Raw genomic sequence first — 27,119 nt, 5'->3', positions numbered from 1 at the left:
TCAATAAAACTGCCGCTGATCATTTGCTGCTGCTCTCAGTTTATCTGATCATCAGTTTCTGGCAGAGAGAAATGTTATCCTGGCGCTCAACCTGGAAATATTTCACACAATGGCACCGGTGAAATTCCACTAAGGAAAACTCGGTCATCAATTAAATATGTTATTGGATCAGTGCTGATGTGAAATGAGGAGCCAGATGTACGTTAGCTATCATCACCTTACATCACAATGAGAATTTTAATCAGAGGCAGAGTTACCTTATTCTAATGAAGTCATGTGCTGAATTCAACTAAGACAATGTCCTTCTTTGCATAAACCCATCAATGTACTCTCTTCAGGGGAAAAGACATGAGGAAGTGTGGATTAAACAGAGCCTAAGGAGGCTGCTGAAACGCAAACCACCATCAGGCGTCTCTTTTTAAATGTTTTGATTTTCAAATCATGATTTAAGAAAACTCACCAAGGCAATATATTGCCATCTTAATTTTCCTAAACAATATAGATGTTGAATGGCCATCACTAATTCTTATTGAACTTAAACACAACACCATAAACAGTGTTTATAAGATGTGTTGTGGTTAAATGTGATAAAGCTGGTAATGCAGTTTCTAAGAACATAGAAAGCCAAATGATCAACTAAACACAATGTTACAACTACGGAAAAATAAAGAACAATGACCAATACACGTTGTAATGGCTTGCAACTTTATTTGCAGTCAAATAATGAAACCTTTTTATGAAGGAATTTGTAATAAGAAACTTCTATTATATTCTGTATTCCCACCAGTTTGTGTATGTTGGATTCTTTGTTGTCCACACAGCTTGATAGGAGCTGCAGCTGCTTTCATTTGTAGATATTGTGTCCAGAGGTGAATTCTGGTCCGAAATTGTCACAGTCCTGCAGGTATGAAATTAATTATTTCTCTAAAACACCTACGTAAATGAATAAAGCTCTGCAGAAAGCCAGATGATCCAGCCTGTGCAGGGAGATGTTGAAAACATACCAAGCTGAGGCATGTGAACTCTGATTTTATTCAGTTTTCTTGTCACTGTTACCTGTGACATGCCATCTATGGTGAATCAGACATGACTGCTTTCTTATCTTCAGGTTTGACCCGCTTAAAACAGCTTACAGACACAATAAGTGGAAGTTCTGAGGGATAACATGAGTCAGAAGCAGCTTGATTGATAATATTTTTTGTATGAAAGTACTATCCATAGTTGCAGACATGAACATTTGTTGCATTTCTTGCTTTTGAAGTCTCAAGTTTGTTGATTCAGAAATGATCAGCTCAAAAAGACATCATGTGAGCTGTGTGATCGAGGTAAAGGGAAACCCTTAGGGCCATTTTCCTTTCTGACTTACAAGCCCTAATCACGGGATAAATTAAATTTGACAACGCTCACTTATAATGTCATGTAGAAATGGCAGACATCGAGTGGTTGTCTGATGCTGACATATTTCGATTTACTGGATATGTGAAATGACATCTGGTGACATGAAAAGCTGCAGATATGGCCAGGTTATATAAGAAACAATGGACAGCCTTTGATTACAGAATTACATTATGGAGCGGTGAATAGACAGGCCTGCTGGCTCGTGTGCTGAGCAGTTGATGAGTGCATTTTGCTGTGAACTAATGTACACATGCCATATGTGTCTTTCTCAAGCTAAGCTGGAGCCATTAGTTGAATGTTGAACGTTTAGAGGAAGCTTCAACCACTTGGTGATCCTGTGTGTCTGCCACTACTTCCATCCCTTGTGGGGTTCCACAAGGTTCATTCTTCATTCTCTCTTTTATTTCCCTTTGGATCCATAATTACCCCTCTGTTTCTGGCCACTGATATGCAGATGATAGTCAGCTACTGTATATGCCTCTGAACATGTCACACTGTTACAGTACCAAACTTCAGCTTTTCTTGATCACATTAAGAACTTTTAATAAAGTGAATTATTTAACATTTTCAGCTCAAAGAGCAGTTAAACAGAGGTGATGGTTTTTGCTGGTAATTATTGATGTGTTTTTAATAATTTTTTTGCATGTGTGTGCTATTTTTTTTACTGTTTGTTTTAAAATGCTTTACAGATAAAGATGGATTGGATTGGACCGTTACCTTAAATACTACACTTTAAACAGTCTGTTTCATTGAAATGAAGTATTACCGGTAGTTATAGCGTGTACTTAAAATTTATTTTTTTATGATTTTTTTTTATCAAAAATCTGAAAAAAATAAGATTCAACACACAAAACAAATAATAGATGTAAAAGTAAGATATGGTATTGGTAAAATAGGGACTAAAGTACAGTTTCTCTTTAGCTGACACTAATCTTGAAACTGAATCAAGTAAATCTACTTTCTGATAGTGTGAGTTGTGGACTTAAGAGTAAATAACACATATATCCCATAACAGTTCAGACTTTAGCAAGCTTTTTCTGTTTTCTGTGCCTTGCTAATCTATTGTAAATGGGTGTTAGCCATTAGCACATACAAGCTGGCCAACATTACAATAGAATTATTCTGTTATGCATTTGAGGTTGATCACATTACCAATGGAGACATTAAACATTAGGAGTTCAAATCTGTCATATGCACAAACATGAGAAATTGCCCTTCTTTTTAAAATGGACATGAGAAGTTGTAATAGTCTATTCACTATATCTGGATTTATTCAAGAAGAATATTCTATATCTTTACAGACATGGGTTCTATAAGACAGTACTGTTTTCAGAGATGATTTGGGGGTTCCGTGAGACCTTTTGAAGAATGTGGGAGATTTAAGCAATACGCCTCTGCCATCTGCAAGCTGAGTAAAACTATGACAGAATAATCTTTTGTTGGGGCGTAAACTAATACATAATGTGGACTGAGTTACAAACACATAATAGCGCACACTCGAATGTGTTTCTTCCAGTGTTTGAACATCAAAACCACAAGCGTTTGAGTGAAACCACACTTAGAAATTTAACCAGCAAATTTATCATCAACAGGTTATTTAATTTGCATTTAATTGCAGTCTCTGGATTTAGACAATCAGCTGTCAAGAGTACTAGTTACAAATACAAAAAAGAACAAAATAAACAAACAAATGCAAGGTTTTTGCAAAGCAAGTGAAACATGAGCAAGCTTGCTTCATCTATTTGACCATCTGATAATTGGAAGAGACAACACGTGTAAAAATAGAATTTTCGATATGCCTACAATCAGTGTTTCATCACATATCAAACGCTGGCACCTGGATAAACCTCTATAGGATGCTATGATGCTCAGTAATTGTTGGGTGTTTATTTGGGGGCGTATTAAGGCTCAAGTTAGTTTTCTTTGTGTGCACACTCAGACCGGGGAGTTTCTGCCTGCTCTTCTGGTTGGAGCTTCACACGGGTCACACCTACGCACATAACTGGATTGTCTACCTTCACTAGCAAACAGCATTGGCAGGAAGCATAAACCTTGAGCAACTTTTTTGAAACCAGCTGTCAGACACATATGCTGACACCACAGATACATACATATTTTCCTACTGCCTATGGTTACTGACTACACTCAAACAGCACAATTCATGTAACTCATGTCATGTAAATCAATTCATGTTATGACACTGGTGGGAAACAATGGAGACTATGATTGTTCACTTTCAACCATCAGTGTCTTTCATTATATGCAACTTTATTTTTTTAAATCAGACTTTTTTTTTTTGAAATGTAGCCACATTCACACCACATTAGGTGAAACCAGAGCATAGCACTCACTGGCCAACACTTCTTTTTTGGACATTGGTGTATCTGTTGTGGTATTTCACCACATATGATGAAAAACAATATCAGTTAACATAATGTGGATGAAAGCTTTCAAAAGAGTAAAACTCTCAAAATCTACACATTGGTATGCAATGCATAGTTATTTACCAGCGTGAAAGCCAAAGAAGGTGAAAGTGAACTAAACATTGAAGTCCACGGTTCTGTGGTTGTTGTCAGATGACAGCATGAACGTCATGTATAGTTTCTTCAACATAATTGTTTGCTTCAGTGTTTTATGCGACAAGTATCAACAAGATTTGACAAAAGGAGCTAGGAAACCAAATGAAGAAGGTAAAAAGAAATATTTTGTGCATCTTCACCCTCCAAAACTAGAAACTTTTAGAAAACTGACATCGATCACACTTTAGAAAATGTATCTTTCTACATACCAACAATACATCACAGACAACAATACAAATGCCACAAGAACAAAAACAAAAATAACAAATATCCTCTAAGACCAAAAGCAAAATCCTCTAAAAAGAAGTTTGTCTCTGCTCGCTGCTCTGGGTCAGGTTCATGATGACTCTTGATCCCTTGGATCACTTCGTTCTTCTAGCAATCAAAGAAGGATTTACAGTAGAAAAAAATAAAGTTACAATTGGAATCATTCCATAAAAAACTGTCCTTCATAAGGTTTTTCAAAGCCTCTCATTACCCACAATGTTAAGCTTTTGCTCCCCTTTCACAGAGTACTTGTGCGTTGTAATATCCTCTCTGAAGAAAGGCAGTTGTTTTTGCTGTAGCCATGGGTTGTAAATGTCAATCCAGAGAAAATTATCAACATTAGAGTAAACTTCACAACTTGGCAGGTCTGTGTTTGAAACTCTCTGCACAGGAAAAAAAAAAAAAAAACATTCATGCAACTCAAACTGAGAGAGCAACATTTTCCAGTTTGTGTCAAAACCAGATTACATTTATTTTGGTGGATTTCATATTATCCAAAATGAAAAACGAGATTTTTCAGATTTTTGTGACTGGCATGGCTTTTTTTTTTTTTTTAAGATGTCCAGTCACACAATCATTTGGGAAATACAAAAAAAAAAAGGACCCTCCATGTCTCAAAGCCTTTTTTCTAGTTGGAACAGGTGTTGATGTTCTTGCCGTCAGCGGCGTCCTCCACCAGCGCTAAGTGATAGTCAGTGGAGAGTGTGAAGTGGGACACGCAGCCCACCAAGCCTCCCATGTACTGTCTGTTTGTGTGAAGAGCTATTTCTTTCATGCCACCTTCAAGGAGCAGACAGGGGAGAGGAGGGGAAAACAGTCATCAGAATCATCATCATCATCAACGGATTGCAGTATCTCAGTTAGTTGAGGAGGTACGAGCTCCACCTACCAACATATAAGGGTCCGTTGATATTGAGCTGTCTCATCATGCCAGGTGACCTGCCTGTCTTTGCTCCGTAGTCGTCAACCGTCAGCTTTCCCGACTGGCCGTCCCTGGAGCCATGAGAAAGTATGGTAAAACACATCATCCGCAGAAAATAAAGCCTTTGTTGAAACAAGATAAATATCAAATTCCCTTAAAGGGAATTCCCTGATGGTACAATTTTCATATGACGCCGATATCCAACTCATCCATATTTGTAGAAACAATTTGCTCGTGTTAAATTAGGTTGCTAGATTTGCTTAATAGGTCTGCAGAGCATTATAACTAGATTTCAACAGTTTGTAAGCATTTATATTGTTTTAAAATGCTTTCAAGAGGTCAATTGAGTCTCTATGTGTTTGTGAACATGTATGAAAACAAACAAGCGAATTACGTGTTCCAATCTGGGCGTTTATATCACAACATTTCTTAAAGATCAACCATTTTGCATCTTACCTCACAGCCTTCACTCTGTGCCACTTTCCATCACTAAAAGTCCCGTTAACAACAATGTCAGCTGCTCCGCTCCCCAGGTTAAAACTACCAAAAAAAAGAAAAAAGAAAAAAAACCGCAAGAGCAAAGTGAATATAAGGAATCAAGCCAGTTACAACATTCACGGTGGATTTTCTTTTGGAGGCTACAGTACAGATAAATCCAGTTCCTTCAGGGTCACTGTCCTGATTCAAACTCGACAGCTTTTCTTTTTTTTTTTTTTTGCTCTGCCTTTACGGGTTGCTTTGCTTTAGCGACCCTTTGGTGGGATCAGTGTCCCACTCCATCATCTTCTTCCTTCTTTTGAACTAAACTTTCTTCTTTTGCCTAAATCTGTCCTTTTCTCCCAAACTCCTAAGACAGCTGGGAAGCCACAGAGCACAGAGATCTAGCACTTTGTCTTATTTTGAGATTACCCTGATAAGTTCATGCACTTTCTTTGACTCTTTCGTGCTGTTTTTCATAATGATGGCAAATACCTGAAGATGAGCGCACCATCCTGAAGCCCCATTGAAAGGAAGTCACTGTTGGGCCTCATTGGGCTGTCTCCTCGCCACAGGAGCAAACCATCTTTAGCTGTGCTCTTAAAACGCATGAAAAGATTGTTTCTGGACCCAGAAGCTCTGAAGACACAAGAACATTTAAGAACAAATAAAGTGTGTGCAGCATAATAAACACGAGTTTTAAGGATTACAATAAAAAAACAAAAATTAGAAAAACATAAATACAAGAACTTACACACATTTCATTACCTACCTTTTAAGGATATCTCTGTTATCATAGGTCAGGTAACTTCGGCCAATGAATTGTGGGATTTCTATGGCTTCAGTCACAGCTGAAAATGAGGCAAAATAAATTAGAATCATCACAAGGTGGCAGCATCGGTATATCTACTGTCGACAGCTGAGCTAAGAGACTACATCCTGAAGGAAGAAATAACATTTTAAAACATCTTGTAGTTTTCAGCGAGAATGATGAAATATTTAAATGTACAGGTTGGAAATAATTGTCTTAATTGAAAGAAAAAGTCAGATAAGAAAACTTACTGTTCAAACAGTAATTCCCACACTCTGCACAATGAAAGCATTAAACAGAGAAGACATAATCTTCAGGGAATTAAGTATATTCAAGTGACATTTTATAGTTGAACAAGACCAGAATTAAGAACGGAAAACAGGAAATGCAAGGCACAGGGGTCAAATATATGAACTACAAAGCAGCAGCAGAACATCTTGATGACACAAAGATGAAATCAAATGTTCCCTGATCACAAAATTAAAAAAAACTATACAAGACCATCAACCTTTAAGATGTGCAGGTGGCTGGGAACACCAATCTGAAGAAAATGTTCAGTGTGATATAAATGAATGAAGCAGACCTTTCTGGCAGTGCCTCCCATCATACCCTAGGGGGCAGTCACACTCATATCCATCCCACTTCGGCCTGCATGTGCCTCCATTGGCACAGGGGCTTCCTACACATGGGTGGGCAGAGTTTGCTACATTAACTCCACCAGCGTATCCACTTGTTATTGGAATGGTGTGATCATTCAGTAGCAGCTGGAGAAGTGAAAGTAAGAAAAAAACAGTGATTGAGAAGAAAGGATGAAAGAAAATAAACAATTTAAAGTCAAGGTGCCCCAGGGGCAATTTGTTCTACAACCAGTAGTAAAAGATGGCGAAGTAAAACATTGTTTTTGTTTCAGACTCCACAGCAGGGACGATCAAAATGTAACAATTTCATCTTAAAAAGGTCGAGCACAATGATCCAGCTTCGATATGTCCCCAATTGCAGTTAACATGTTGTATTTGATATGATTCCATTGAAAGGAACTCAGCAATACAGTAATTTCAAGTCATTTTGATACTGTGTTCAACTGTGCTCAAAATAGCCATAATCCTACCATTCCCTGTGAAAAAAAATGATGTATTAATATTTGTGAACCGTGAGTTACACATGTTTGCAATGTTGGATCCAGATGTTAGAAAATATTTTTACAAAAGGAATGTGTTTTTTGACCAAAAAATATTTTTTTGCAGGGTTTTTCTACACTAGTGAGCAGGAAAGGAATGAAAAAACAATCTTGCATCCACAATATCATAAATCTGTGATTTCCCATATCTGAGAGATACGCTCACCTTCTGAATGATTCCTGTGAAGGGCTTTGTGACGCCAGCCATCCTCTTAGTTTTATCATATTCTGGCACTCCACCAATGTAGAGAGGGGAGCTGCAATTGATCTGAGTGAAAGCTCCCTGAAACATTTATATGACATACAGGAAGAAAGCTTATTTCAACACTTGGAAATAAATGTAGTTTGATCACATATTGTGATTTGATGAATTGTCTTTAATGAAATTCTCATGAAATGTTCTAATGAAATGTATCAAATAAGAAAGGTGTTTAATATTTATATTTCAGTTTCTTTCACATGAAGGTCATAACAAAACATATTTGAAGTAAATATTTCCACAAATGGATTTATTTCACCCTGTAAAAAGCGCTTTTATCGATGGGCACAGGTTTTTGCTACGAAAACTTCATTTAAAAAAATGTGTGTTTGGACCTCACTTGCTGCAGTTACAAAATTGACTGTCCTCTCGTGATTAAACACAACAAACTATAGAGAACTTGTTATACGATGTGAGAAGAAATTCTATTTCCACATGTACTTATGCAAATGTATCCCTGAAGGAAGATGCAATCGCCACCGTACAATGAAATAAGCTGAAATACCTCAGAAATCCCCTCTATGGGCCTCTGGCTGTCCACCTGCAGGATGCCACTCTTTGCTGTACGAGACACTCTGAGCTCATGCCATGAGTCCAAACTGATCTGCTCTTCACTCCTGTGGCACATTTCATCACACATTTAGCATGTGTCATGTACTAAAACTAAAAGGTGGTTCAGTCGGATTCGTGAATTTGCCTCCTTAAAAATATTCAAACTGAGAAGTTCTGAACCGGAAAGGTCCAAGTTGAAGCTCTCTCTTTCAAGACATTCAAGTATTGAGTGGAATTAGGAAAATGACCAGAAGCAGCTTTTAATCGGTCACGAAAGCAATTCGACTTGCTTTAGGTTTGAAATCAGATTCACATCCGTTTTGAAATGCTTTTGCATTTAGTTCATTTGTTTGTTTCATGTTAGTTCATTTGATTGATACACTAGATCTGGCAAGATCTTGATGATGGAAGAGAACAAAACATGTGAGAAACTTCAACAGATGAGAAGACTGGATGGGTCTGGTACCTTATGACAGCGCCTCCAGAGCCGCAGTCAAACCTGAACTCCACATATCCGTCCACCAGGTTTATTGCCAGGAAGTCTCCACTTTGTGCGTCATCGCTGTACAGCAGCACACCGTCGGGCATCGAGGGCCGAAATGTCACTTCAAACTCCGTGAAGGACAAATAGCTTTGTGAGGACTGCGGCCACGGGAGGACAGCATATGAAAACACGGTTTCATTAAAGAGCGGTGAGGACAGTGAGAAACCTGAGGATTGAAAAGAAGAAATGTGAAAAAAAAAATGAAAAAAAACAGGTAGTGGGAAAGACAAAAAAGCATGTTGGTAGAAGAGGTGTGAGGATAAGGGTCAATAAGAGTGACAAGGAGGAAAATTATGATGGTATTGAGTGAGAAAATGAGAACAAAGGACTGGGGTTTTAGGAGAAGAAAGTAAAAAGTGCTATAGTGTGAACGCTGGTCTTACACTCACTAAACTGTGGAGTGATTACCTTAAAAGGTCCATGTAATAATATATAATAGCTGAGTGTAAAGAACACACCTGAGTGCTTTTTTTTCTCCAACTTTCAATACTATTACAAGTCTCCTTCACAAGAAACTACAGAAAAACTCACTTTCTTCACAAAGTGCTCCCCTGAAGCCAAGCGGGCACAGACAGATAAAGCCATCAGCCCGGTTTGCGAAGCAGACTCCATCGTTGGCGCAGTTGACCAGGTCGCACACACTGTCGCTGCACTCACCTGGCAGATGAAAAGAAACTCTTTACGGTGAACAGCTGTCACATTATGACACTGACGGCTGATGTGAGTAATACCGATTGTGTCTTTGTTATGGCTCCTGATAGTTGGTGAAATATATTTGGTCGAAAACAAATATTTTGTCCTCAAAGTTGTGTCAGAAGGGGGAAACAAGAGCAAGTATAAAGATTTGATTGAATTTGACTGAAGTATGATGACGAGATGACTCAATCAGAGCTTTTCACAAACTGCCGCTCTTGTGGGGTGTTTTTTTGTTGCCAGTGTTGAGTTTCAAAATGGGTCGAAAGGACGAAAAGAGCTGAACCATTAATAATACTCATGGGGACTAAAGGTTGGCTCCATGCGCTGCCATAAAAAAAAAAAATCCCATAAAAATTTTGAAAATATTGTAATGTTTTGAAGTACGGTGTTTTTGATTTTCAACACCATTAAGCTAAAACTATAATTGATCAAACAAAAAAGTATTTCAGTGAAGCAGAATCAACTGAAAAACTTTCAGAGTTTGAATTTAATAATGGGAAGATTTAACTTTTAAATGTGCCTTTAAAAGCAATTACAATATACTTACTATTTTACTTGGTACTGAGGCTACATGTGATTTGTACAAAGCAGAAATAATAAAAAAATTACAAGTCATATGAGTATCAACAAAATAATATGAAGACATTACTGTATGTTGTAAAACATGTATAATTGTTTTTGTTGTTGTTTAATGCAGCATAAAAAGTAACACACTATTTTGTTTTAGAAGGTTATTTCATCTCCCAAAAATCATGTTTAACATTCTTGCCATGGTTCGTGTTCAATGTTTTTCAATGATCTGTGAGTAATAATTTGCAAAACGTTTCTGCTTCTTGCTTCAATGACATATTGGGGGAAATCCAGCCATTAAAAAATATTTCATTTATACTGTCATTGTGACAAAGGGCGATCTAAACTGACAATAAATCTTTCTAATATATGAATGTGTTTGTTTGTCTTGAATTGTTTATGCCAGATATTAAAATGAATGGATGATTACTGTCATTATAAGTCATGCTCTGCTCTTGTTTTTTTTTAACATAATGAAATGACAATTGTGCCATGCTGTGAAATGGATGAGCGCCATCATCCATATTTAACTGAAGCCCTTCAACAATTTTAACAGGAGATGTACGGAACTTAAAAATGTTTGTGCCCGGCTGCTCAAATATGAAGCCAAACCTGACAGGAAAACCAGTACATGACGGGTAATGTAGATCATAATTATATTCCGGCGACAGCAACCAAAGAATAACACTCCTTTCACAATGTGTCACACAACCTGCACGCCTCCTCACCTATATCTGCCCCACTTAGAGATCTGCCCAGCGGCCAGGGTCTGATGTCTGCCGCTTTGCTGTTGACGGTCAGACTCTGAATGCAGCCCACAAAGCCACGGTTTGTCCCGGTTGCCCGGACCAGCCAATAAGTGCTTGGAGATCCACCCACGTACAGCGGGGAGCGGAAAGTGATCTTTGTGTATTGGCCCTAAAAGGGCGAGATTGAAAAAGAAAACAACAATGTGCGTCATCTACAGAGGCTTTGAAGATACTTCTGATCTGGAAGAGCCAAAGAAGTTGTTTATGACAGATGACTCAAGCTTTGCAATTAACAGGGAAGGGAAAGTGAAAGAGGAGGCTGCTCATGTATGTTATTCTCAGTTGTAGTTGAAATAAACAGCTTTCCACTGTTATTGCAAACAAAAAAAGAAGGCATACTCAATCAACGTTCTTATCTAAGAAAAAATAAAAACGTTTAGTTTCTAAAATATTGTAAAAGGATTGAAATAAGAAGTTTCCCTTTAAAGGTGTTTTCAGCAGCATGTTGCTGTTCTTTTCTTTACTGAAATATGAACATGGATGAATAATACGTATCTCCTCCTTCATGGGCCTGTATGACAGTGAAAGTACCCATCTGTACAAGAGTTTTCATTTTTAAATGTATTTTTCTTTAGGTTAAAATCAGATCTGGAAACGGGAATTCAAGTAATTCAACGAATTGGCATCTGAGAAGATTTACCCGCTTTAAACTGTAATGAAGGCCCAAGAAAATGTAAGAAGTAAAAGGTAATAATATTTGTGTTACAATATCAATGTGAGGAAAATAACTGGTTATCTGTAGAGACCTAAAGTGTATTTATGTAGAATGAAAACATTTAAAGCTCGTCATAGTTACTTAAGCTTTAATGTGTTTCTTTTTTAAATATATTTCTTATGTCCTTGTAAACTTTTTCTGTATTTCTTTAATTTCTTTGTAAAGCACTGTGAATTACCCTGTGTTTGAATGGTGCTCTATAAATAAATTTGCCTTGCCTTATGATTTCTCACATCTGCCCTTCATTTGTTTTACGCCTTACCTGTGAGCGTCCAGATATGGGGTTGTCATTATCCAGCCGGAGCCAGCCACTCATGCCGTCTCTGAATACAGTGACTGTGTGCCACTGACCAACAACAATACGACTCTCACTGACTATCTGAGCGGCTCCTGTACCACAATTAAACCTGTAAACAAAGAACAGGAAGGTCACTGAATTTTCTGTCATGAAAAGGACCCAGACAACACTCGGAATCCATCAATTCCTTTTTCAGTACGGTTTCTGGCTGGAGCCAATCCCTGCTAACAATAAGGAACAGCTGGCAAAAGTCGTCAATCTAACAAACATAGAGATTTGTATCACAAAAGCTGGAAAAGTAACCAGTAACCAGTCAAAACCTGCTTTTAAATGTAGGTCAACATTTATTATCCTACTGAGTAGCATGTTTAACTCAAGACAATGTCACAGAGAGCAGGGCTTGTTTCAAAAGAGATGACTTGATTTACAGCAACTGTCTGATAGAATAAAGGCAAAATAAAAAGGAATCTAAAGATTCCTCTAAATAAAGAGGAATTTTTTTATTCTCCAATGAGGTTAATGAAACAACTGCAAACAGCTGAAACAAGGAACAGTGGCTCATTGCTGCCACCTGGAGCACAAAAATTGGCATGACTTAAATCTTACATACTGGACCTTTAAATTCTGTATGTCCATGCAAATCATGGAACTATTTGCAAATATAAAAGGTCACTCAACATCCGTTGTTGCTTTCACATATATCCTAATGTACAGTAAAACTTGTGTGAAAGTGCAACGCTTCATTTCCTAACCTGTAGTGAAGTTTTCCCCGAACCAGGGCAAGTGAGGTGAAGTCTCCACGGCCATGTTCATTCTCTCCACAGTAGAGAAGCAGCCCATCCTCAGACTCTGCCTGTACCAGAGAGGGAAACTTCCTCAGACTCCTGTTCATTACAGATCAGGGAAAATGAAAACAAAATAAAGCTATCAAATTAAAACAATGTCTTACCTTGAACTCCAATGTAATCTGAAAAGTCTGGTAGGAGTTTTTCAAGGGTTCAAAGGTCATATGAGAGTAGCCGTAGAACCGGGGAAATGTCACTGACATCACTGAAAAGAAACAACAAAAGCAATTCGTGATGTTGACAGCTGTCAAATGTTCATTGCGTCACATGAGAGAAATGCTTAGTATCAATTCTGAAAGCTTTTAGAGCTTATGCCTATTAAAAGTTGGTTCATTTTACTCCTTTAAGACGGTAATTATATAATTATCAGTGAGACCTTGTACAGCTTACCCTCTGAGCAAGTGTCCCCTTTTCGTCCAAGATTACAGTGGCAGCGCGACCCCCCACTTTCAAAGTCACTCAGGCAGAAGCTATCCGGGGGGCACACGGTATCATCACAGGTCAAGTCATACACGCGAGGTTCATCCCCTTTCCAGGGTGACATGGTCGGGGTGGTAGTGGTGGTGGGAAAAGTTACGCTGAGAGACAAGAATGAGGAATTTAAGTTAGTCTCTAAAAAAAAAAGTGCTTTTATCTGAAAAGTATAATTCACTTTTGGATCCTGTTAAATTACGAAGGTAATACATTATTGGCTCTGTCTTCAAAGTTATCTAAGGGTGGCGTTTGGTTTGAAGATGCCCATCTCTGTGAAGATACTTTATGTCCCCTGTGGTGTAGGGAGGGAAACACACAGTAAAAAGGAAAATGCTATAGAGTTAGAATGACTGACAACTTAAATTTATATCACATTTACTGCTGCATTCACTATCTTTATCACACAATTTAGTGGAACAGCATGGAAAAAGCCAGTTGTTTGTGGCTTTTACTGCATAGCAGAGAGTCAAGATGGATGGAAATTGAGCATTCAGAGAGCAAGAAGAACAACAATAAGAACAGTAATTTTGTTGAGGAAAAAAACAAACATGGACCAGCTCTATACTCTCATATTGATGACCCTGTTTCTATTTTTCCATGTAGATGGATCACCAGTTCTTCTACATTAAAAAGTCAGTCCAGAACCTCATCTGGTTTTTGATAAAGACCACTGATGTCTTATCAACCAATGCCTTCAATGAGCCACACTTTGCGTTAAATAATCTTATAGATACATTTATAAGCAACTTCTCACCTGGTAGTGGTAAGAGGGGCTGTGGTTGTGGGGTCAGGCGTGACGCTTGTCCCTAGGTTTTCTGGAAAAACCAGATCTGTGAACTCTGAGAGGATAGAGGAGGTGGTTGTCGTGCTGGAGGTGGTGGTGGTGATGGTGGACACGTCAGGGTCAGTAGCATTCGGAGGAGTGATGGTGTTCATACGATAAACAACGTTTCGTCCAGATGGTGGCGCAGGGTGTGAGCGTAACTGGGACTTCTTGTTGTTCTGATTGATACCTGGGAAAGGCTTCAACTATCCAATGAAGAAAAAGGAAATTACAAACCATATACTGTGTGTGTGTGTGTGTGTGTGTGTGTGTGTGTGTGTGTGTGTGTGTGTGTGTGTGTGTGTGTGTGTGTGTGTGTGTGTGTGTGTGTGTGTGTGTGTGTGTGTGTGTGTGTGTGTGTGTGTGTGTGTGTGTAAATATATATATATATATATATATATATATATATATATATATATATATATATATATATATATATATGAGTATCCTTTATTCTGTGAGGACCCACCTCTTCTATAAAAATATCATAATCTGAGTCATCGATATCAAATCCATCCTCATCTTTGAACTGGGGATCAGTGACGTAACGCCCGTAATCACCGCTTCCGACCTCTGATGCACCTGAAACGCGTCAACAATTAAAATGACATGACAATTATTCAGGCTGCTTGAGGATGTTAATGATCAGATGAGTGTCCACAGTCAATGTTAAAGGTCATGATTACAGATGACAGTGTTGGAAAATATGAAAATGATGCTATATACTGTGGCCAAACTAAGCTGTACGCTATATTCAAGGATTTCATATTGATTTAAGGATGATCCCATAATTGCTATAGAGAAAAAAGGCAGTGATCAATAGCACGATTGCTTCAAATCATTTTGTACCCAAGTCCATTAAGAGCAAATTAAGATTTGTTTATGTCTAAAATAGATATTAAAAAGTAATTACTCACAAAAAGGCCATCAACTATTGCTCTTTTCACTTTTCTTTTGATCTTTTTCAGTTTTTCAACATTTTTTGGTTGAATTTATTTTCAGTAGGTCCAAAACTAGTCTATCAATGGACACATTTCTCCTGGAGTGTCCTCCTTCCTGCTTTTCAGGACACATAAACCTGACCCGATCATCCAGTTCACAGCGAGTCACAAGACCAGAACCACCAAAGAACAGAACAGCTGAGATGTTTCTCGATTCATATTTCTTGTAGAAATTTGTCTTGTTCTACTATCTAAATCCAGGATATAATTTTGCACACAACTATATTTTTCTGTGTTGTGTGAAGTCATGGTTAACCCTCTATTCATATGTCTATATCTACATGAAACATTGTTTCTCTTTCTTGACATTTGCGTTTCTTCTTGAATAGGAATATTCAGCTACATTTCTGAGGTACTAAACTCTTTTCCCAAAAAACTGAAAAGGCATTTCAAATAAATACACAGTCTCACTAGTGGTACATGCTTAAACCTTTCTGACATATTTACACCACCACCGCCACCACCATGTTCTGTGTAAACAATGCCAGTTCCGTCACAACTATGTCACTATGACCGCAGCTCGAGCGACTAAGAATAGTGGAGGAGTGAATGAATTACAATGGCTGAATTTCTGGATGATGTTAAGAGTGTGGTGATGATTGTTTTCTGATGACAAATGATCTTGGCGGGCAGATGTGTTCGGATTTCACCGTGATGTTGAGGATGATGATAGAAGGGCAAAGGTAATGGAGCTGCTGTTAGCTTGGTGAGTATACCTGATAGCCTGTACCGCGGCCGCTGCACCACGTACTGAAAAGTATCTCCTCGATACTGAGCTGCGCCATAGGGAGCTCATAATGAATAAAGACAAGACGAGACAATGAGCACCACAAACACAGACCTGAAAGCTATCAACAACATTTCTACTGGCCACATTAAACACCTATCAGTAGGCAATTAAATTATATAATTAATGTAGTAACCTTACATTGTAACTGCCAACAAAAAGCACATAGAAATGTAGTAAATGATAAAACTGGCTGCGATGTCAGTCTTTTTTTTTTTAATTAGTTACTTCAATTAGAAATGCAGTTGCTCGCAGAAAAAGTGTCTGTATTTATGAGAAACTCTCACCATTTGACTAATTGTCTCTTTACTTCAGGAAGAAGTCCTTTTGTAATCTTTAACTAACTCGACCATTTAGGCGGCAACAATGTCGGATGTGAGGCTGTAACAGTGAGTGAACAGCTTCACACATTCCACTCAACATAAGTTCACCAGCATGTTGTGTTGCCACCTATACTTGCTGAATTTAGATAATCTTTCCAATGTAAATGATGTTAACAACATTATCAAGAACTGCCCGAAGAAATTATGTAACTTAACCTGAATTTAAACCTTGTCTCGACAGACCTAGCCAAACAACTTACTTTTGATGTGTTCAGAAAGTAAAGCCACAACTTTTAAAAGAAGTAACCAGACAATTAACTGCTCGTTTGAAGCACATTCATATTTTTTTGTGTTTGAAATATCTGTTTTACACACCAGAATACTAGAAATCATATGCAACAAAGATGTTTAACATAACATCTCCTGTAATGTAACTTACTCTTAGAAAGCCTAATCTTAGCTTACATAACATCCACCTCCTTCCATCCCCCTCTTCTCTTTACTCCATTCCCATCCATCTTTATTGTATCAATATATCATATGTTGCAAGTTGAGGGATAGAAATGAATGTCATTTTCCAAATGAATTACTCTGGAGCAACATAGTAGATATGTGTATAGGTCAAACATATCACAAGAAACTTGATATTTAAGCTTGAATGGAAGCCGAGGTTTAAACTGCTAACTAGCAAAGCCTAATAACATTAAACCCTGATGCTGAGTGCTGGCCCACAAGGAGGGGGGATGACCAAAAAAACCCTCAGCAACACTAATCTGCTGTTGTGTAACAATCCCCCCTAAATCAATACCACCCTGAGTCTCTCCACAACACTCAACAACACAGAACAAAAACTGTCACAGAGGGAGCAATAAGTAAAGTATGTCATCAGTCAAGCCCACCCCTGCTGTTCACTCAAGCAGCGGTGCATTGTGTGCATGTGTGTGCGCATCCATTTGGAGTGTGGATGGGCCGGAAAGGGGTCTGGCATCTCGTCCTTAATCCTGTCTGATGAGACTCGGACGTAACCCGCTTTTATCCCCTGCTGAGAAACCACGCTTCTCTATCTCTCCTTTTCTGTCCGGCTGTCTCTTTGTGTTTCCCTAACTGGCTCGTTTCCTCTGGTCTCTTGAAACCTTAAATAACATTTACACTAACAATGTCTTCCTCGCATAATCTTTCTCCCTGTCTGCATTGTGAGTTCTGTCTCTAAACAGTCATGCACTATTTACAGCACCTAATTCAATCACAGGCAGTTTACTCTGACAGCTAACATGGCATGTCAGGCTGCCCGGCCACATACCACAATAATGTGATTGTGTTTAATTCCTGTAGTCATATATAGTTCTTCTAATAAACCCTGATAAGCACAAGGATCTAAGTACACACACACACACACACACACACACACACACACACACACACACACACACACACACACACACACACACACACACACACACACACACACGTATAATACTTGCACATAACCCAGCCCAGAAATCTATAAGTGATTCGTGTGGATCTCTTTCCATTAGATGATATTAAGTGTAGTGAGTGAGTGCGTACGTGCATGTGTGCGTGCGTGAGTGTGTGCATGAGAGACACCTGTGTGCATGTGCATGCATTTTAATATCATAATATCTTAGCAGCAGCCCCCCCCCTCCCCCACAACCCAACCCCCCAACATACAGCCAGTAGTGAGATTCATCAAAAATAATAATGTTAATGACTGTGTTGTGCTACATCTCCATCATCATCATCATCATCATCATCATCATCATAGGCTGCGGTGACAAAAACCCACTGACACACTGCCAGGTGCTGACCTACATTTACGCAAAAAAACAGGAGAATATCTGAACATAATGTGACACTGCAACTAAACTTTCCTCTGTGAAATTAGTAGGGAAAAATGTTTTTAATGTTCCTATTATTATTGTTATGTTCAACAGATTATAAACTGTCATATAAAGACTTACTCATGGCTTTTTGAGATGGTTCTGTGAGCTGTGTAGGAATCCAACGAGTTGAGGGAAATGTCAAATTTAATCAAACAGAAAAAAAGGGCAGATAGGATTTTTCACTGTTTTATTGGGATTAAATTAGATTAGATCAGATTAGATTAGAGTCCATGATCACCCATTAAATAATCAATTTTCTTTTTTGTTGTTCTTTCAAACAAGAATTCACCCTGCAGTCATCCAGTGTGACTGCAGTAGTAAAATAGGTTTGACTGAAAATGTGTGACAATGATAAAGAATGAACTCTGATCTTAATGCTTGTGTGCTCTCCGTGAATGAGACTCACTCAATGAGTGAGAAAGCTGTTCCCATCTCCACAGTAGCTCAGGAGGTTTACACTACAGTGGTTTCCTACATTGCTGCATAAAGAACACACAATCTGTTTAGTTTAGTTTTGGTGTATTGTTCAAACTTAAGACTCGATTTTTCTACAACGTGGTCAAAACCAAACTTATGCGAGAGCTTTCTTTAGAGCATGATTGTCCCAGCAATCAACATTGGGCCTTACCCAGAGTGCGCACGGGGCTGTTGATGTTGCTCGGTGGGCTGACTCCATGCATGTTGACCGCCCTGATGACAAACTGGTACTCTGTCTCTGGTAACAATCCTTTCAAAACCATGGAGTTTGTCTCGATGGGCTCACGGATATATGTCCACTCTGTGTCCATCTCTGGCCTGCCAAAGGCAAAAAAAAAGGTATAAATAAATCACACACAGCATTTTTCCATTATACAAAATCTGGGATTTTTTTTTCTCTCTCAAGTTTCAAATATTTCTGAAAGAAGCATTGTTCTTGAAACATCTTTGGGGTAATCGATTTGAGGGTGATTTTTGTGAGGAAGTTTTAAACTTGCGATGTGCTGTCTCTAGTGATTAGGGTCCCACTGCTACAGATTTCTGTAAAAATCTATAATCTGAAATTGTAGCTCTGAATAAGTCAGACTCCCAAACAATTTGTTCAAAGACAGCATAAGAAACTGATTGCAATTATTTTTTTTTCCCTTTATGTGCTACCTTTGACACAGGCTTCAAATGTTATTTTCAGATTTATTCTGCATTGATCTCTAGGGATATGTCAGGCACAAAATATGAACTGTTGAACTTTTATTCTTCTACGATCTCTGGCTTCCATCTGAAGGGAGCCTGGAGCTACAGCTACGTACATGTTGCATGGAGCTATTTAACACTCAATGTCTGTGTTCAGTAAGTGCTCTTTTGATGTAAGGGATCTCAGATTGAGCCTTTTGTGCAGGAAATACGTCACATGCATAAACAAGCTCTGAATCATGTGTACTCTTTCACATAAAGCAGCAGTTTCTCTCCCTGCCTGTCTCGCTCTTTATCTCTTTGCTCACAGTCTAGAATGCTCATTTTGGACCTTGAAGTGCAACAATGTCATTTCAATCTTTACACCATCTTTAAATATTTTCAGCCCCCTCCCGGTTAATTTCCTCTGAAGGTTATTTCAATTCAATCTGAATGCTTCATTTACTCTCTATCTGGAAAACCATCAGGGGACTTGTGACAAACAAAGTGTGACTAACTTCCCCTTCATCTTCACCAGGGCCGTCATCTAGACACGAGAGACGCTCTTTACAGTGTGTGTGTGTGTGTGTACGTAGTGTTCATTCATTCAGTGTGTGTGAGGTTGAAGGCTATAAGAGAGAATGGAACTGATTGTTTCGAATGCCCCTGCCAGCCCTGGTGTCGTAACACAAATGGTTACACTGAACAGAGTGGGAAATGTCTTGTGAAGAAGAAACCAGACTTTCATACCAGAGTGATTTTTTTAAAGGAGGCATAGTTATAGAGAGTCTGATTGTTGGAGCTGAATATGCAGCCAACTAGTAAGTGGAGAAGTTCCGTTCAAAACAATGTTTTAAGTGGACAGTTCAATTAGTGGTGCATTTGTAAATGGAAAGAACTGAGGCACTGCTACACTGCTGCCAGAAATCACAAATATTCTGTCCTCTGATATGCTAATATTAATGAATTCATCATAGTCACAATGATTCAACAACAAATACTCACTATTTAAACGTTAACCTTAAAACCTCTATGTTGTGTGATCCATATTTTGTCAAAAACAGATGAACATGATGAATAAATGAATTAATGCTCACATATGTGCTTAAAGTAAGGGGAAACCATTAACTCAGATCACATAATCAGTAAAGTTAACTACTAAACAACCAATGTTACTGGGAATTGTGTAAGTTTGTATGATGATAAGTTATATTGGTCATACTGACTGAAAAATCCGTCTCAATTTATTTAAAATGTTTTTGACAACAAAATTGAGCATTACCCAGTGATTTGATCAAAACATAGCATGGAGCATGTTGCATGTACTGGGAAGAAAATCTAAACCTCACACAAAACCAAAAAAACCAACAAAATGCGATTATTAACCGATAAAATTTGCGCAGCATGCGCTTGACCACAATGCAAAGCATTTTAGCAGCAAACAACATTGTTTTTTTCTAAAAGGTAGACTGATTCAACAGTGTCATACAAGTAATAGGTTCACCACAGTATCTGGTTGGCAGCAATTACAGTAACCCCATAAAAACAAATTGATTAGGCTGTATATTTTTTAAAAGGTACAACACATTAAGAGTGGAGCTGCTATATAAGGAGGCTGCGGAGGAGAAATCTGCGGCAGAGGTTATCACAGCATCACAAGCTGACATTTCAGTTTCTGAAAGACATTTGCTATGGATGTCACAGTGGTGTTCACGTTAAAATCAAACATTCATGAGAGAAAACAAGTACAAGCATTTTCTTTATAGAAATCCAGAAAAGTTCAAACAAATTACTCTAACGACAATAATTTTGCATCAAATAGAACATTTCACAGGTATGAATTATCCAGAATTTCTGGGTAAATTAGTGGAATTAAAGATTTTTGAAATCTACACACGTATCGAAGCAACATACTTGAAGCAAATATTTCCAAGAGTAGATCTGTGAAGCAGTACAGGGTTTTTATTGTTTGTTCTTTTTTTTCTTCTTTTTTTTTTTAAAGCAAGCTGACAGCTTGTCAATCATAATAATGAACTGAAAGTCGATAAAGCTTGTCAGTCTTTTACTTTTCCCTCCTGCTGGAGCAAAGCATTTCATTTCATTCTCTCCCTTCCCTCCTCAACACAACCACTTCAGGCTGCTCGCCTCCTGATTAATGCCAATACAAGCTGGTTTATTGATGTTTTTATTTATGTGGGTGTCCTCTGTGTGGTTGAGCGTGAGTGATTGAATGTGTGTCCCTGTGATGAAGGGTTTATATACAAACAGATAGACAATGCACTTTGTTAATCTTTCATAAGGATGAATCTGTATTAACTGCGTTTTATTTGTATTTCTTTTTTTTTGGGGGGGGGGGGGGGGGTGAACGATCAATCCCTGAGGACTGACCTGATGTAAGCCACCAGGAAGTGAAGAACAGGCGAACTCCCCTCGCTCTCTCCTTGCTGCCACGACAACGCCAGCTCTGTGTCGGATACAGCCATGACAACAGGCTGAGTAGGGGGCGACGGGGGCATGCACTTCTCTGGCGACAGAGAAAGAAACAGAATTTTATCAGAAGGCATTAACGTTAGTGCTGCAGAAGTAAGGGCATGGGCGGTGAAATGGACTTCTTCTACTCACTTATTCTTACCATGTGATGCAGTGTTGATGTCTCTGGGCATGCTGGGTCTCCCCTCCCCTGCCCAGCCATATGCTCCAACACTCACTCTGTACTTAGTGTTCATTTTTAAGTCACCAATGAGCACATCCTGAGAGCAGTGTATAGGGACAAGATAAAAATGTATATCAGACGAGAAGCAAAGCAGGAATGATTACATGGCAAAGAATTAATGAGGTACAAGGCAACAGGAAAAAGATTACGTACAAAGCTCGCTTGCCCATCAAATTGCCCCTTTGAGGAATAAAAGCAGAGGTTTATTAGCATTTTCAGTGAATGACATGGTTCACTAACATCAACACAATTCAATTCAATTCAATTCAATTCAATTCAATTCAACTTTATTGCTTTAGCACCAAATACAACACAGTATTTGTGTGCCTCTACACAACAATATTATTGAATAAATACCAGCTATTTTTCAATGGAAATGTTTCAACTGGACAATAATTATTTGTCTCGTTTCATCACAAACTTAATTTCTGCAGATATCAGCTTTGATAACCGTTAATATTTGTTTGACTGAGCAAATGAAGTGTCATCGGTTGTGAAATGAACATTTCATGAGAGCTACTTTTGCAGTCTTAGCCCACTGTAAGATAAAGATGTGGAACACAAGGTTTGTCAGCATGTTTACAATATATTCAGGTATATTTCACCAAAAGATTTGCATAGATAAGAATGACAGCCGGCCAGTCTGCTTCAGGAATTATGACCCCAACATCTGTGCCTCGACACAATAACACTCAGGCTGAACTGTGCAGCTCTTAGAAATATTGTTCAATACATCAGGTTAGTCGGCAGCTTTCTTCAGACAAAAACTAAACCAAATGTTGTAAAGACAGTAGTAATTCAACCTTTAAAAAGAAGAGAAATCTGGATAGTTAATAATTACAGTAAACCATAATACCATCATAGAAAATCTGCCTTTTTTAGCTAACATTTTTTTGAAAAGGCAAATTCTTTCTATTTATTTCTGAGGCACTGAATAGTCTTGGGCCTAAATACATATTTCACTTTTACAATATGAAACAACATCCAGACTGATCAGGGTCTCAGGAGGTTTCCGTGGTTACAGAGACGCAAACAAGGTGAAGCAGCTTTTCGTCACTACAGTGTGGAACAAACTTCCTGAATACCTGAAGACAGCTGACACACTCTTTTAATTTAAATTTTTAATAACTTTTCAGGATTTCCAGTAAGCAATTTAATTTACTTATTTTATTTCCATTTTCTTTATTTTGTTTAAGCTTTGTCTTTATTTATTTTCCTATTTATGGCCTTCTTACTTGCTGTCTTCTTGTCTGTGCTTTTCTGTTTGTTTGTTTGTTTGTTTGTAATTTAGCACGATTGTTTGCCTTGCAAACCATTGTGAATTGGGTCTGAATGGCACTGCATTAATGAATTTGCCTTTTCCCGAACACACTTGTTTTGTGCTGTTGTTACTGAGTTAAACATCAAACAATTTGGTGGATGAAAGCTTCATTTTATCTGTAACCTTAACAGGTATGTTCATTATGTCATTTTAATACCAATATTGGCTGACATTTATTTCTGCTAGCAAGGTTTTTATTTTTCATCCCACTAGCTACATTTTTACAGTGTATAGTTTAAAGGTAAGTCGCGAGTCAGAAATAAACTGTAATTTAGTTCCACTGAAAGTCTTTTTCCAAGTGTTCGAGAAGTGCATATCAGGTCTCACTGTATACTTACAGTGGTCAGCATGTCCAAATTTAGAGGGACCTCCACCGAGGACATTGTGCCCACTGAACGACCGCCCTTTATCTCTGTGTAGAAGACCTACATAAGAAACACATATCAATGTTAGTGGAGAAGATTTATGAAGTCGTGACAGTGGAGAGGTGGAGATGGCTAATTACAGTTTCCTAAATGAATGCATGCTAATCACTGAGTTGTAGAGAAGCTAGGGAGCTGAGTAATCCTCTTAGTGTGGACATATGGTCAACACACGCATGCACACACACACACACACACACACACACACACACACACACACACACACACACACACACACAAATCCACAATTTCTTAATATTTGACTGAAAGAACACAACAAAGTAACGAAGGAAGAAAGCTAAGAAGAGAGGCCGACAATAAATAAAGAAATTCTGTAATCATCCTTTTGGTTTCAACAATATAGAATTGCTATAAACACTTGTCTTTTTTATGTGCGTGTTGCTACAAGAAAAGCAAATTCCACTTTAATGTGCATGAAGTCGAGCTTGCCAAGAGGAGAGCACAACATCTATTGACAAGACATTAAATTAAGATTTGCTACCACATTTCTGGGAGCTGCACTCCTCCTGAAAAGCCATAAATTTTAGTACCGAAGGAGCTAGATTCAGCACCAGAAATTCGAAATATCAATCTATGCCTCAAGGCCAAGTCACTGGACAGTGATTTTGACAGGCACTTTAAGAGCAGAAATAAGAAGCTGGGGGCCACTCATGTCAGCGGCTCCAAGAATGAAATGGCATCTGTTCCGAAGAAAAAAAGAGAGGAAATTTGATTTGTGACATGCTCGAGAGGTGTTTTTCTGTGTTTGCCAGGTGGAAAACCTCTCCATTTATTGCCATAAAGAAAAAGACAGTTCTGTAAAAGATCACACGTTTTCAGTTCACTGTTAGTAACGTTAAATTCTCAGGTTTTCTGTGGCGGGTGTTGCTGCACATGTGACACCTGACAAGAAATCCTCCAAACAAGGACAACGACACAACATTTGTTAAGAGAGATAAACTGCAAGGTGGACCTTTCCCTCAGATAAACAGGATACACACCACAATAAATTAACACATTTTTTTATGCAAGCAAGAATTAGATCCAAGGTCAATTCTCATTACTACCTTATATCCAGTGATGGTGCTGACGTGTCTGCGGGGCATCTTCCATCGTACACTGAAAGCAGTGCAGTTGACCGACTCCAGCTGAATGTCCAGCGGAGGACTCAAACGGTCTGGTTTACACAAAGACAAACGTTATTAATTATGTGTGTATGCAAAGTAGAGTAGAAGCTTGATTCTACTTAAACAGGTGTTAAAAACTGTTACATTACACTATAACAAGACAGCAAGTTGGACTTTTAAAATTTTTAAGGTATGGAAGGTCGTCAGTCTTTGAAAAACAGAAAAAAACGTGTGATATTATCTTGTCAATCAGTGTGTTATGATCACCAGCAAGCTAAAAGTGTATTACAGTGTGAAAAATACAAAAGCATTTCTAAACAGTCCGAAATTCTGTCCATACAAAATGTCTCGTTCAAGCCTACTTCCAAGGTATTTTTCCTATTATTGACACCAGGATCTGACAAAGTGATTACGGATCGTAGTCCAATACACTTCTGCTCACTCATTTAGAACATATTGCCACAGGAGAAGAAAAAAATAGCACTGCAGTGCATCAAATAACGAAACATGGTTGTTAGATTATAGAAGGGATGGGATTTTATGGATTTAAAAACATACCTCCATTTGTTTGCATATCATTACTACTAATCAACCTGTTAAGGGTGGAATATCCAAATATAAAATCTAATATGGTATATAGAATTATGATTATGCTTATGATTATTACTGATTATTATATTTTTTTCATTTTTACATTGAGCTTTTTTCATGTCAACATTCAGATCAGAATTATAGGCAATGAGGGTCTAAACAGACCCTTGACTGTGTTTCAACTTCAGCCCACGACTGGAATAACAGATCTCTTGAGCTTACTTATGTAGATGCTGATAAGAACATTATTTTTATGCTACTGAGTACTTCAGTGACTCTTAAATGTTTTTGCAATTACATTTCTGGCAGCCAGCCATGATCTGAGGATCCTTCAACACAAATGAGAATGAGAAATGTCTATAGATCAACAGTGCCTGTGAAAAGATGTTGTATATGCATCACCAGGCTTTAGTGGAGAAACAGGAGCAGACAAGGACCCTCACAAAGCCCAATCATGTCATAATGTGGTGGTCGACTGATTTCTGGAAGCTGAATATCTTACTCAGATTACTCACAACTCAATGTTCATTTTTTTCCTCATTTTTTAATGAATGTACTTTCAATGATATTTATAAATGATATTTATAAATAAACTATATTTTTGTAGCAGAGTACAAAAGTGTTTTTTTTTTTTTTTTTTTAATTGTCTCATATTGATATTTCTTTTTCTTACTGACAACAGAGAAGACTACCTTTAAGACATGGGGACTAAGCAAAAACAAATGCAGCAAAGGAGAGCTCTGTAAATTGAATTCTCATGTCACGACAACACTGCACTTTTCACTTTCCTTTATCTCTCCTCTTTATGTCCTGTGGCTGCCCTCTTCTCCTTCGAAGGACGACCCCCTCTTCTATCGTCCTCAATCCTCTCCTGTCTCCATCTCCCCTCTGTTCTTTTATTTTTTTCACGGCCCTTCCATCTGAGTGGGTAATGCAGTATGTCAGCTGAATTCCCTGATCGTTTATAGTTCCCCCGGGGTGTGGTCCTGCCAACGCATGGCTGAACTCAACTCAAAGTATTGGAGTTTCTATCGTCAGCTGACTGTCCATCAACATACAAAAACTGCGATAGTTTACATAGGTTGTAGTTTGGCTGCAAAAGTAATTACTCAGAACTGATGGACAATTGCCTTTTCTTGTCAATATGTATCTTGAGATTCTTAAACATCCTTGAAATTGTCCTTTTTCTATGCAGTAGTAGTGGATTTGATGTTGTTTAACCCTGTCTGGAGGTTGTTTAACCCTTTCAGAAAATGTTATGGTCAAAAACATTAAATGTCTGCAAGATTTTAGTGAACATAAGGCAATAAAGCCGCAGCGGCTAACATACCATTCAGACATGCTTTGTTATCTTTAAATTCTACATCTTTTTCATAATTCAAAGTGATTAGAAATGCATTTCTACTCTGGAGGAGCAGAGGTATAAATACAAAAACACCTCGAAGACAAATTCTGAAAGAAATTATATCTGATGCACTTTCCTGTCTACTCATAGAGTCGTCCTAACCATAGAGAAGAGAAAGGTAACCGACTTGAGTGGGGGGAAAAAATGCTTTAATGTCAATGAAATT

General features: G+C 38.1%; 1 protein-coding gene across 1 annotated transcript in view; it reads right to left on the bottom strand.

The window, feature by feature from the left end:
- Nucleotides 1-2,991: 2,991 nt before the first annotated feature.
- The window catches only part of egflam (EGF-like, fibronectin type III and laminin G domains), a 28,370-nt gene continuing 4,242 nt past the window's right edge, over nt 2,992-27,119 (bottom strand). Inside the window, exons 2-24 of the mRNA XM_080499727.1 lie at nt 24,898-25,007; nt 23,747-23,833; nt 22,241-22,267; nt 22,007-22,124; nt 21,763-21,898; nt 18,857-19,023; nt 14,686-14,798; nt 14,148-14,422; nt 13,310-13,497; nt 13,024-13,124; nt 12,827-12,927; nt 12,039-12,183; nt 10,981-11,170; nt 9,518-9,643; nt 8,909-9,152; nt 8,396-8,507; nt 7,798-7,914; nt 7,038-7,218; nt 6,416-6,494; nt 6,139-6,282; nt 5,623-5,706; nt 5,134-5,237; nt 2,992-5,024 (exon numbers count right to left, since the gene is read on the bottom strand). Of these exons, the coding sequence (XP_080355853.1) occupies nt 4,873-5,024; nt 5,134-5,237; nt 5,623-5,706; nt 6,139-6,282; nt 6,416-6,494; nt 7,038-7,218; nt 7,798-7,914; nt 8,396-8,507; nt 8,909-9,152; nt 9,518-9,643; nt 10,981-11,170; nt 12,039-12,183; nt 12,827-12,927; nt 13,024-13,124; nt 13,310-13,497; nt 14,148-14,422; nt 14,686-14,798; nt 18,857-19,023; nt 21,763-21,898; nt 22,007-22,124; nt 22,241-22,267; nt 23,747-23,833; nt 24,898-25,007 (3,101 nt within the window). The 3' untranslated portion in view covers nt 2,992-4,872. The remainder of the gene's footprint in view (nt 5,025-5,133; nt 5,238-5,622; nt 5,707-6,138; nt 6,283-6,415; nt 6,495-7,037; nt 7,219-7,797; nt 7,915-8,395; nt 8,508-8,908; nt 9,153-9,517; nt 9,644-10,980; nt 11,171-12,038; nt 12,184-12,826; nt 12,928-13,023; nt 13,125-13,309; nt 13,498-14,147; nt 14,423-14,685; nt 14,799-18,856; nt 19,024-21,762; nt 21,899-22,006; nt 22,125-22,240; nt 22,268-23,746; nt 23,834-24,897; nt 25,008-27,119) is intronic.

The sequence above is a fragment of the Blennius ocellaris genome (assembly GCF_963422515.1).
Source record: "Blennius ocellaris genome assembly, chromosome: 7".
In the NCBI taxonomy this organism is placed as follows: Eukaryota; Metazoa; Chordata; class Actinopteri; order Blenniiformes; family Blenniidae; genus Blennius; species Blennius ocellaris.
This window is presented reverse-complemented; position numbering and strand designations above follow the sequence as displayed.